At 39.3% G+C, this 12,371-nt stretch overlaps 1 protein-coding gene across 1 annotated transcript; it reads left to right on the top strand.

Moving 5' to 3' along the window:
• Window positions 1-968: 968 nt before the first annotated feature.
• On the top strand, window positions 969-10,970 carry LOC149240881 (putative pectinesterase/pectinesterase inhibitor 51). The gene is made up of 3 exons (XM_089370343.1): window positions 969-1,010; window positions 5,754-6,099; window positions 10,401-10,970. The coding sequence occupies exons 1-3, from the start codon at window positions 969-971 to the stop codon at window positions 10,934-10,936; spliced, it is 924 nt and encodes a 307-aa protein (XP_089226469.1). The 3' UTR covers window positions 10,937-10,970.
• The last annotated feature ends 1,401 nt before the right edge of the window (window positions 10,971-12,371 follow it).

Genomic DNA, 12,371 nt, shown 5'->3' with positions numbered 1-12,371 from the left:
AATGTTGGACAAGGATATACCATTATGAATGATTATGGAATTCCAATTCATAATCAATTTCCTCCCAGTGATCAATCAACCTTGACATCTCTTGTCATAATAAGAGTGGTTTCACATGAGAAATTAGAGATTGATAAACCCTATGGAATGTCAACTATAAAATCATTTTTTTTTCTGTAGTGCAATTAGATTATTTCCCTCCATGTGGAAGACATATTTTGAAATAAAATTTCTTTTGTTAAAGGGAATAATATTTGGATAACATTATGATTGTTATAGTGTTTCCAATCTTTAAAATAAGCGAGTTGTGTTTCTTAGAGAACAAAGTGGGTTTTTCCTTTAGTATTTGTAACTCAAGGGTTGGTTTGATTTTGATTCAAAGGCATCCCATTCATAAAAAAAGTATTTAACATTATACCATAATTATCTAAAGTGTTTCTCAATCAACAATTGATCTCTGTCATTTATAATTTTTTTATACCATTGGGTAATTGAAAAAGAATGAGAAGGCTCGTTGTTAAACATTTCAACCTATGTATAGATTGGTGGAAACCTACTCCATAGGAGAACACATGACTAAGTTTTATATTTGTAGATGCATCAAAAGGTTACGTGCTAGATATCTTGAACCTATTAGTCCATACCAATATGTCCAAGTAATTTGAAAGAGATGTGGGTTCACTTAAAATTGCATCACTTTTGATGGTTTTCCTCCAATGTTTCTACATAGGGATGGTTGGTAAGTTAGCCCCAAATATTTACATGGTAAACATGACAGACGTGCATATGTTTGAGGCAATAATTCTTACTTGAGGGCACAATTACCCCCTTCCAATTCATCTTTCTCAGAGAAAAGATCCCCTATTGTTATAGTTGGTGAATGGTACTACCCCTTTATATTCATCAAGGAGCTCGGAAACAACTATGAGGACCCCAAAATTCAACTATTGGAGACACCCTTCTACAAGATGGAGCTAGAGAAATTTTGGGAGGAGAAGTTAGTGCTGCCGGTAAATATATAGTTTTACAAATAACAACAAGAGTGGGAGAATCATTACTATTTGGCACTGAGGGAGTTGAAGATACTAGAGATGATGATGGGAGTGTTTGGATGAAAGGAATAAAGAAGAAAAAGGAAAATTTTGAGGGTGTGAGACTAAGCTGGCCCATTATTGCAAAAACTAGGACAAATCAAGGTAGAGAAGGATGAGAAGAGACAAGATGATATGTCAAAGCGGAGAAATTATTCAATAAGACTAGCACTTGAAGAAATTTTGTGGTTTTATGTTGTAGGGGAGAGATATGTATTGAAAAGAATGAATGTAAGTGTTTCTATGAATTATTCATTTCAAAATAACAACTAGATAGAAGGGAAATGGGAATACAAATTCATCAAATCTTATAAGGAAATAATATGGTGCCAATATTTTTTTTGTCATATAGATATACTTACAAGGATTGACGATTTCATAAGTCCTTTCATATAGTGCACATTAGTTGTATTATAATACCAAGTACTATATGGGTTATGCGAATGATGTCAAAATTGTGAGTATAGTTGAAAGATTCCTAAATCAATGTATTTCCTTTTTTTGTCGTTATTCAATGGGTTGCATTATTTTATCTTTACATGTAAAGAGGGGACTATTTTATTTAAGTCAATGTATTTCCTATTTTTGGCCATTATTCATCGCAATACATTATTTTCTCTTTACTTGTAAACACAAGATTGTGTTATTTATTTTCCTTTACATGTAAATAGGCATCTATGTTATTATTTAATATAGTTGAGCATTCTTGATTTAGAAATTATTTGGTGATTGATCATGTTTTTTCTTCAAATTCATAGGCCCAATCATTGTTTTAATGGAAATGTTTTGTTTTACAATGTATCGAACCAATTTTTGGTATTTCCTTGCTTAGTCAGTTCATAGAAAATTAAGATCCAATAAATCAAAATTCAAAAAGATATTGCTAATAGTTGATGCTTTTTCTAAGTTATTGATATAAGAATCAATAAATGAAAAATGGTAGCGAAATTTTATGGAGTTGGATAATGGGATTTGATATGTCATCACCTCCACAAGACCATCTACCCATCTGCATCTTAACCCTTTTCTTAGGGCTACAAGAAAAATAAAAATAAAAAAAATACATCAGTGTTTTGGAATTTACAACTTGATGGTTTTCAAACTGTGTTGTTTCATTGCTAAGTCTCATGCATGATCCAGGTGGATATTAGTGGCCACCCTCCTATTCCACTTAAACCCCCAACATTGTCTCTTCATTATTTCAGTTTCCTTAATTATAGCATAGTTTACTATTTTTGGCAGTTTTTTGGGTCCTCAACTTCGGTGCTATTTTAAGGCCCTAAATGACATTTTTAAGGAAAACAGAGAGATAGAAAAGGCCAAAAATCCATTTTTCATTTTTTTTTTGGCCTCCTCTTTGTGATCTTCGAAATGAGGTATTATCATAGCGAAACGGAGATCGTATCCCAAAGTTACGATACCAAGAAATTGATGTACCAATTTACCCAAACGTGGCCCACAATTTTGACACTTCATCTCCTTAGTTAGGTTTTTGGATGTTTAGGGTTTTCCATTATTTCTCAATAATAAACAGGCCTTTGAGCCTCATTGTAACATAGTTCCGAGGCATGTAGCCGCCACATCTCTTCTTATAGATAAACTACCATAACATGAGCTAGTTTATTTCCATTCTCTTTGTAAGAATATTTCAGTATTGTGATATTAATGAAATGAAGTGTTATTTCTTATGCATTTCTGTATTTATGGTTATATCTATAATTTGTTACGTTCTTGTTTAAGTTTGGATCAGTGGTATCAGAGCGATCTGTTCTTTCTCTGTTTTACTTTACGTGTCCCCAATAAGTTCACGGTAGAAGGAGTTAGGGCTCGATCTTGTTGAACCTTTGCAATACCAACCGCGTGAACCCCAATGACCTACCATGCCGAAAGGAAAAAAAACGAGGGTGCAGGAGGTCCTTTCAAAATATTGCTCGAGGAAGCCCTCGAGCAATAGAGGAATGCGATGATGGATAAATTAGCCCAGATCCTTCGACGACTACCAAAATGTGATGCATCTTCATCCAGTAGCCACTCTAGAGGTGCCACTCCTTTTGAGATACAATTTAACTCCGATATTCCCATTTTTGAGGTCCAAATTGATGCAAACGCTGTAGATAAATGGTTGAATCTGTTGGAAGGATATTTTTCAATTCATGACTTTTCCAATCGGGAAAAGATTACTTTTGCACTTCTCAAAGTCACCCCACACATCAAGGACTCGTGGGAAACCTATTGTGAACAAAAGGACAAGAGGGAATCCTCACTGTTTGTAGCCACACCCATTTGGGATTCTTTCTGAGATGCCATCAAGGAACAATATTATCCTATCGAGAGCTATGAAGATAAATACATAAAGTGGACCATGCTACAGCAGGGAAGGGGCCAAGATGTGCTAGATTTCACAAATATTTTCCATACCCATTGCACTAAGTTGGGTATGAAGGATTCTGAGCAGAATTTGGTACTTAAGTACTGTGAATATCTCCACAAGTTCATCCAGGATGAGATGGAGTTCTTAGACATCTCCTCACTCCACACGACATACAGATACGCTATCAAGATTGAACAGAAATTTAAACAAAATAAATGAGACTTTGGATCTGTGAAATTGAAGCAAGGAAAAGGCACCCGCAAACCATAGAGAAAAGGCCAAAGCTAAGGCGGGGAAATCTAGTACAATTTGTTGAACCCGAAAGCAATGAACAACACCATGAAGACAATGAAGGACACGGGAAAATGGTGTGAGTTCCATAAGAGCTCCACTCACAACAGAAGTAAGTGTCAGACGAAGCAGTCACTGGTGGTTGAGATGAAGGCTTTCATGTCAGACACATGTTCTGACTCTGATTCAAAACCTGAAGAGGGTAATGACAAAGGAAGAATATCATTGACACAGAGCTCAATTCCACCATGGCCACCACCAAAATATAGAAGAATGAGCCTCAAGATCCAGAGGAGGGGGAATGCCTCTTCCACTCACAAATGTGGGTGAAAGGTTCTCTGCTGCAGTTCATTGTCAACAATGGGAGCCAAAATAACCTCATTTTAGGAGAGGTCGTGAAGTAGTTGGGCCTACCGATGAAAACACATCCGCAATCGTACTCCATCGGGTGGGTTCACGAAGGAAGAGATCTTGGCATCAGCCAACAGTGTTGCCTCCTCTACAGCATGAAGAAATATGTTGTATATGAGTTTAGATCTCGCTCTCTGATTATTACTTTGGGAAATAATTTTTATAGGATATTGGAGGTAGTCTCGCCTGCCACCATCTATTTGATCACTGCAAAGAATTGCAATAAGATTATTTCCCAGACCAGGAATTTTTTTCCTTATGATTCACCCTGAGGGCAAGAGGAATGTTGTGGCCACGACTTCTAGACATGGCTCCTCTACACAACAACAACAGATGGAAAAGGTCATGGAGGAGTATAGGGAATTTTTTTGCCTCACCTACAGGGGTACCTCTGCATTTTTGGGTTAAGCACTCCATCAATCTGAACCCATGTGTGATGCTATCCAATGGGAAAATCTTTTAACGCTTTGCTTTGGAGAACGATGAGATCAAGAGTAGATTCAAGAGCTGTTGTAGAAATGGCACATTAGGCTAAGCTCATCACCATATGGGAGCCTGATTGTATTGGTACAAAAGAAAAATGGGACCTGGAGACTCTGTATTAACTATCGGGTGGTGAAAAATATCACTGTCCAGAATAGGTACCCAATCCCACCGATTGATGACCTTTTGAGCCAGCACAAGAGGGACAAATATTTCAGTAAGATTGACTTGAAGTCCAGTTATCACCAGGTGCCTATCCAACCCTCTGATGTGTGGAAGGTTGCCTTCAAATCCAAGGAGGGCCTTTTCAAATGGTTGGTAATGCCTTTCGAGTTGACGAATTCCCCCATAAACTTCATGATATTTATGGGCTCCACCATATTCAATAGGTCCTTCAAACCCTGTGACAACACAAGTTGTGTGCCAATTTGGGGAAATGCACTTTTGGCATGACCGAAGTTCAATATCTAGGGTACATCATTGATGAGCAAAGTGTGCATCTGGACTGAGCCAGGATACAAGTCATTCGGGATTGGCAAGCCCCAACCACTATAACAGAGCTCCATAGGCTTTTGGGTCTTGCTAATTTCTACTGCAAGTTCATGTTGGGGTTCTCTCATATCACTTGGCCTTTAAGTCAAGTCACCAAGGGCGGAGCGAAAGAAAAGTTTTTTTGGTCTAAAACCCAAAAAAGGTGTTTGTCAAGTCGAAGCATTGCCTCTTCTTTGCACTGATGCTCACATTACGAGACCTGCAACAACCATTTGAGATTGTGAGAGACACCTTTGACTATGCTATTGTTGTAGTTCTTACTCAACATGGGTGTCTAGTGGCTTATCACGGTGAGACACTTTCAGACATAGTCTAAAAGTATCCCACTTACGACAACGAAATGTATTCCATTGTGCAGACCTATCATTAATGAAAGCATTACATTCTGGGGAAGGAAATGATCATTTCCCTCTGAGATCAACTCCCCTCTCTGCTTACCTGTCATCTTGTAAACCACAGGATTATATGTTAGACGATTGCAACCATTTCAGCCATTGATCGGGGTTGCCCAAACGGTTTAGGCGTTTCATCGAATAATTTAATCCGGGCAGCAGGGTTTGTACCTCAGATCAAACGCTTGCCCTCGCAGATCAACGCTTGCCCTCGCTCTGGATTTGGTTTGGCCGTCTTTATCATCCGCGGGAATATCCTTCCACACCTGCAGGGATTTCGTGTGTGCACAAATTGAAAGGCCGAATCATGGAAAATGGCGGTGTGTTCAGAGTATCTCTGAAAGGGCGGGCAATTGTCCAATCGAGCTGGGCCGGTGTTTCGCTCTTTGGCTGTTTGGTAGGAGATTTGGGAGGGCCATTGCCAATGATGGATTGGCAATACAGAGCAGGGCTGGTGCTGATTGGCGTTGTGGTTGTCATTTGGGTTACCTCTGCCGAAGTCACTCAGGTATGTACGACTCGAACCTGGATCGCCAGAGAAGGAGTTAGTGTGTAATTTTCTTCACTAGAAAATTTTAGATCTGGTAGGCTGGAGAACGAATTATGAATTTTGGATACAGTATGAAGAATCAATCGAATTAAGGAACAAATTATCTAGCTGCCCTGCCCTGAATGTACATCCTATGACGGGGACTCGCCCCACAACCATTAGATGTGCACTTTGTTATGCTCTCATTTGTTTTTATGCCTTAAAAAGCCCTAGCAGATCAGGGAACGAGCTATTGCGACTCTCATTGTTAACGACAATGCATGCTCTTGATGGTCATATGCTGGAGCCTGCAGTGGAAACTAGTTCTAATTGAAGTAGTTTCCGCACGCTGTTGCGGGTCAAGCCGATTAAACAAGAGATTTTACAGGTGTATGCATTTTTTAGGCATGTGATTGTATTGGACTGCCAATGGCACATTGACAAGAAAACATTTCATGAGACAAAATTATATGTTCGATTCTGCATTGGTTGTGGAGATCTGAGCAACCAAGGGATAGGCCCAATGCCAATTGCCTTGCATGTGACCAAATCCTGTTACAGCAGTATACAGAGCCCGGTGCAGTCAGTTTTGCTACATCGTAGACATAGTGAGGTCTCACAAAACTCTGTAAAAGAGGCTATGCATTCTTTTGAGTTTGGTCCTTTGACAATATGATCTGGGTCAGACGTTCTTCCATAGAAAAAATTAGATGGAGGTTTTTGTTCTAGTTATAAATGGTCATAAGTACTTTGACCTTTTCCAACATAGAAGATTCTGTAAGGAGTTTTTTGATTTTGAGTTGACAAGGTTCACGGTTCAAGTACATGCTCCTTCCTTGCAGAGTCAGTGTGTGATTTTTGATTTGATTGGGATCTAGGTTGAAGGTTAAAACCCTTTGTGTGCCTTTATAGATGGGATGATGTCTCAGGAGATTGGACTTATGTAGGCCATATATACCGTTCAAGTCTTTTATTTTGACCACACTAATGCCAAGGCTGTCATGTCTGTGTCTGAGCCAGGGGTCAACTTGGAGGGCAGTGAAATAGATATAAGGAACATAACTTGTCACTTGCAAGATCAGCATCAATGATTAAGTTAAAAAATATGCTAGAAAAAGCAATAAGGCCAGAACCTTTTAATGAACGTACATCATTGACAGGCAAACTTGTAGTGCAGCTCTACTTTAGAAGGTAAAAGCATTTTATGATCGTCGTGGACAAGTAAAATGGTCTTTTGAAGGTTGTTATACAAAATTCACCAGTTCTATCGAGATTGTATTATGTGGTAAATTCCTACTATATTACAGTGTCTTTGAATGGAAGTGGCTTGGGAAACAGGCCTTTCAAATTTGTAATTTTTTGTATACTTTGCCTAGAGTATCTAGTTACGCCGTGCTGGAGCCTGCAGTGGAAACTAGTTCTAATTGAAGTAGTTGCCGCAGGCTGTTGCGGGTCAAGCCGATTAAACAAGAGATTTTACAGGTGTATGCATTTTTTAGGCATGTGATTGTATTGGACTGCCAATGGCACATTGACAAGAAAACATTTCATGAGACAAAATTATATGTTCGATTCTGCATTGGTTGTGGAGATCTGAGCAACCAAGGGATAGGCCCAATGTCAATTGCCTTGCATGTGACCAAATCCTGTTACAGCAGTATACAGAGCCCGGTGTAGTCAGTTTTGCTACATCGTAGACATAGTGAGCTCTCACAAAACTCTGTAAAAGAGGCTATGCATTCTTTTGAGTTTGGTCCTTTGACAATATGATCTGGGTCAGACGTTCTTCCATAGAAATTGGAATGCCTAGCAGATTTGAGATGCCTTGAATTGAAATTGGAAAATCTGCTCTTCCAACATGTTTTGATCATTACACATGGTTCTTGTGGACCACATCCCTCTGTGATTTTTTGGGTCAACCTTAGTCCATATTCTCTCCTCTCTCACCTTTTGTCACTAATTCACCCCAAGAGAAATTAAAAGAGTTGTTAGGATCTTGAGCACCAGCAAAGAAGTAGATGAGTAAGGTCTGCAAGTTGAATTTGCATTGGCTTTCCCTCTTCATGGTCTCAAAATATCATCCACCCCATCTTCCAATTGAAGGATATTTCTGATAGAAATAATTGCAGGAATATTATGATTGGGCGTGCCTTTGTCGAACTCTATGTTATGGGCGTGAACGTGTGGCTTTCTCAACATATAGAGAGGAACAAATTCAAAGCTATGGGGCAACCAAGTCTTAGAAGAGATTATGAAACTAGTGACCACATTTTTAGCCTGTGTGCTATTATCAAGGAAGCTGACGTCCCTCATCTAAAGTCCTGTTGCTTTGTGGATTTTCAGAAGGATTTTGGACTCTGTTCCAAGGGAATTATCGTTCTGGAGACTACGTGAAATTGGCATCTTTGAGTGTCTCATAGTTGCTTTCATGAAATTCCATGGGATATACATTAATGGGTTAGAGCATAACCGAGCGAGTGCTTCCACAAGGGAGATGTTTACGTTTTACACCATGTTTTGTTTACCTTATTCTTATTTGCAGAGGATCTGATCCTTTTAGCCTCCTCCCCTAGGGACATTCAGAGATAGCTTGATGCCCCTGCCAATGTGATGGTCATAGAATGATGGTGGTGAACCTTAGTGAAACTGAGGTTGTGATTTAAATATCCAAGAGCACCCTAACAAACTTCCACTTCTTCTTCAAAGGAAGCGAGGTGGAGATTACCATTGCTTATACATCTATGGGATCTGATCCATAGCCCTTAGGTTTAGCTTAAGGCATGTCTTTCAACCCAAACTTAGAAAGGGTTATAGGTCTCTCTCCATGCTTGACCGACAATACTTCCATATGCATTTTCAGGACATCTCTTCTGAGATGCATTTTTTGACACAATTAACAGACCTATAGTACTATATGGTGTTGAAATCTTGGGGCCTACCTCGTTACCACCTGACTGCGCGCAGGCTGAGACAGTCCAATTCCTCATGCTACAGTGTATGATTTAGCATAAACAAACAGTTCCATAACCCATTGTACAAACAGTTTGGCATTCATCCCTTTTTCCTTGAGAGCATTTTTGGACTTGTCTTCTTTCTTCACGGGAAACTCCTATCTGGCCCTTTGCCTTTTTTAGATTGCCTCCACAGGCCCCTTTGTCTAGCGAATGTGCTGTTTTTTTAAAGGCGTCTTCAGTTCTTCAAAGAGTGCCTCCCTCCTTTTAGCTATTCTCTAGATGCCCTAGTGACATCCTAGCCCCTGAATGGAGATAAACATGGATATCAAAGAGGACATCTATCTACAGTAAATTCAGGTCACTTGGATTGAATCCCACAACGGTTTCACAATCAAATGACCTTCTACTATGATCACTTATTGTACAAGTATGATCTAGGAAGCAATTCTCTTTGATACATTTGCAGATTTTTATGGGTCTTCTTGCAGAACCCAAAGGGCTTTAAACGCTTGTTCAGTTCTGTGGCCAAGGAATCCACTACCATTGCTTCCAATTCCTTCTGCATGGACATAAAGTGTGCCCTTTCTGCCATGTTGCTAAGAACTACTGGATAAAAATGCCAAACCACAACACTGAGGGCCTGCATGCTGGTTAAACTTAAAAGCCTGAGGAAAGGTAGAGATTTGGCTAACAAGACTTCTTTGGAGACAATCAATTGTGAAAATGACCATCCAATTAATGAGAGAGAAATTTTCTACTTGAGTTCAACCCAGATTAATTCCCTTGCAAAGGAATGCTGATCTAGAAAGCATCAACAAAATACAAATGAGAGGAGAAGGAAACAATCAAAATCCAGCAGTGCTTGGAATGCAATCCGTCATTTGCAAGGGAAGCAATAATGCTTTTCTTCAGATTGTAGGTTGCTGAAAAGAAGAGAGCAATAAAATTTATTTTTGCAGATTCTGCACTTCTTTCATCCTATTAAAGCAGCAAAAAAATTAATTATCGTTTTACATTATAAGAATAAGATATTTGGAACCCTTTCATATGATAGGTGTAATGTCTTTCAACATGCATTGGGGTTTGTAAGTTTGAGAAATTTCAATGGGCATATGCTAAAATTGGATCCTCTGTTTATTCTGATAACTAGATAAATATGTGTATGCTATTTCTAAACAAAGACGGAATTTAATACTTACAATTACCATCGTTCTTTGGTTTTGAACTCTTATCAAAGGAAAATTCAATCAATCCATATTCCTCGATCCCACTAAATATTGTTTTAGATGTTGAGGATTGCTAATTTATTTGTTTTCACAATTGCAGCTGTAAATGCTGATGGCTTCTTAGCACGGGATATACCATTCGAAAATGCAGCAGGGCCAGGTAGTCAACAAGCGGTAGCCCTAAGAGTAAATAGTGATCACTCTGCCTTCTACAACTGTGCCTTTCTTGGCCACCAGGATACATTGTACACTCATATTCTTCGTCAGTTCTATAGAAACTGCAGAATAGAAGGCACTGTTGACTTCATATTTGGAGACTCGGCAGCCATCTTTGAAAACTGTCTCATTCTGCTGCGTCCTCGTCAAATAAACTCAGACAAAGGATCATCAAATCCTGTCACTGCACAGGGTCGAACAGATCCAGCCGAGCCCACAGGATTTTTTTTCCATAACTTCACTATCAATGGAACTGAAGAATATATGAGGGCTTACTATGCCAACCCAAAAATTTACAAAGGCTATTTGGGTCGGCCATGGAAAGTTTCAACGCAGCACTGTTTTGTGATTGGGCGAATCCTCCTGCAGTTATGTTTGAAGCATGGGATAAAACTTTTGGAAAAATGTTATGAACTCTAAAGGTTTGGGTGTCTGTATTTGTTGTTGTTTTACTCTAAATGTTATGAACTCTAAAGATTTCAGATGTCTTACTCATCCCTGGGAGAATTCAGAGAGGCAAGTGTCATATGAGCAGTTTCTAGAAGATTCTTTGAGTTTCCACCTAGCAAATTGTTTTTGCCATTTGTCTACTTTCGCTCATCACACCCTACAGAAGGGCTTCTCAGTATGCATCACAAGCCCTGTGTGTAATAGGTGTGATGCATCGTACCCTTAGCATGGAGCAGTCTGTATGGTCCAATTTTGACTAGTTCTGAGCAGTTTTTCAGGGAGAACTTCTGGGAAATTATGTAATCAACTAACCTTGTTCCTTTAGGGTATGAAACAACACTTTTAGGGGTTTATAAGCCCTTGGTTTATGGATATATGTGATTGGGGTTGCAGTGCCCAAATATGTCTATAACAGTTTCCCCCTAAAGCATGAGGTCGTAAATCTTCTGATGTCGGGTGAAATACTTTATAATGAGGATCCGAGGTTTTTCGAGCTAGAAGGTGACCTGTAATAAGATACAATAAAATACATTATCTTCATAATATTTTCATGATCTAGCTGAGGCGGGCATTCCCATGCTCAACTTTATAAATTCATATTCATGTACATAGGACAGACAATCATCTGTGTGGCAGACTAATGATTCTGGTAGAGTCGTCATCCCTTAGCTTGGATGATTGTCTATGCAGCAATGATGTACATTTGATGTCTTTATTTTGCTGAATATATCGCAGCCCGGATGGATGAAACTAGATCCGGGGTCTTCAAACTCGTTCAATCTTCACCAGAAGTGCAAGTCGATCCATGTGAAAAGATGTTCTGATGTCGAACATGGAAAGACATTGCCTGATTACCAGCTAATGATGTAAGTCATTAACAGGCAGGAGAGGAATCACCGATAATGATAATGACCCTAAAGGTACTGCAATACAATTCACGTGGTGTGAATACATGAGCTGATGTCGAACACCACGCAAAATCTTTTGGTTGAAGGCCATTGATGTAAACTTGTCACCGGAAGTGAGAAACTTGCCACTGAGGCATGCAAACTTCAAAGTACTGAAAGGGTTGTTCCTAAGTCAACTTCTTGAATAATGAGTTGATGTCGACAAGAAGTGACCCGTCGTAGGAGGGCCTTAATGAATCCCACATCTACGACGCGAAACAGAGCAAATGATTTTGTGGAGGTGAAAACGATTTGATGATACAAGGTTTAGGGTGGTGGTCATGAAAAATTGAGAGTGAAGGTATTGCAGCGGTTGAGGCGTTAGCTAGGTTGGTGAATTCTCTGAGTGACTTCTCTTGAACATATCAGTGACGCTGAAATGGATTGGTAGTGTTAACCCCAAAATGGATGGTACGGTGGACCAATGGTGATATGACCGGTGAACGGAATAACCCAAC

The sequence above is a fragment of the Pinus tabuliformis genome, chromosome 8 (assembly GCF_031772625.1).
Source record: "Pinus tabuliformis cultivar Carrire ecotype Pingquan chromosome 8, CPIR1, whole genome shotgun sequence".
In the NCBI taxonomy this organism is placed as follows: domain Eukaryota; kingdom Viridiplantae; phylum Streptophyta; class Pinopsida; order Pinales; family Pinaceae; genus Pinus; species Pinus tabuliformis.
The sequence above is the reverse complement of the archived record's forward strand: the minus strand, read 5'-3'. Positions and strand labels throughout refer to the sequence as shown.

What these genes read in the sequence shown, in the direction of transcription:
- LOC149240881 (XM_089370343.1), top strand. Translation starts at nt 969, where the DNA reads ATGGAGCTAGAGAAATTTTGGGAGGAGAAGTTAGTGCTGCCG. An exon ending in AGGAGAAGTTAGTGCTGCCG is followed by an intron (nt 1,011 to 5,753) that starts GTAAATATATAG and finishes TCCGGGCAGCAG; the next exon opens with GGTTTGTACCTCAGATCAAA. An exon ending in CCTCTGCCGAAGTCACTCAG is followed by an intron (nt 6,100 to 10,400) that starts GTATGTACGACT and finishes TCACAATTGCAG; the next exon opens with CTGTAAATGCTGATGGCTTC.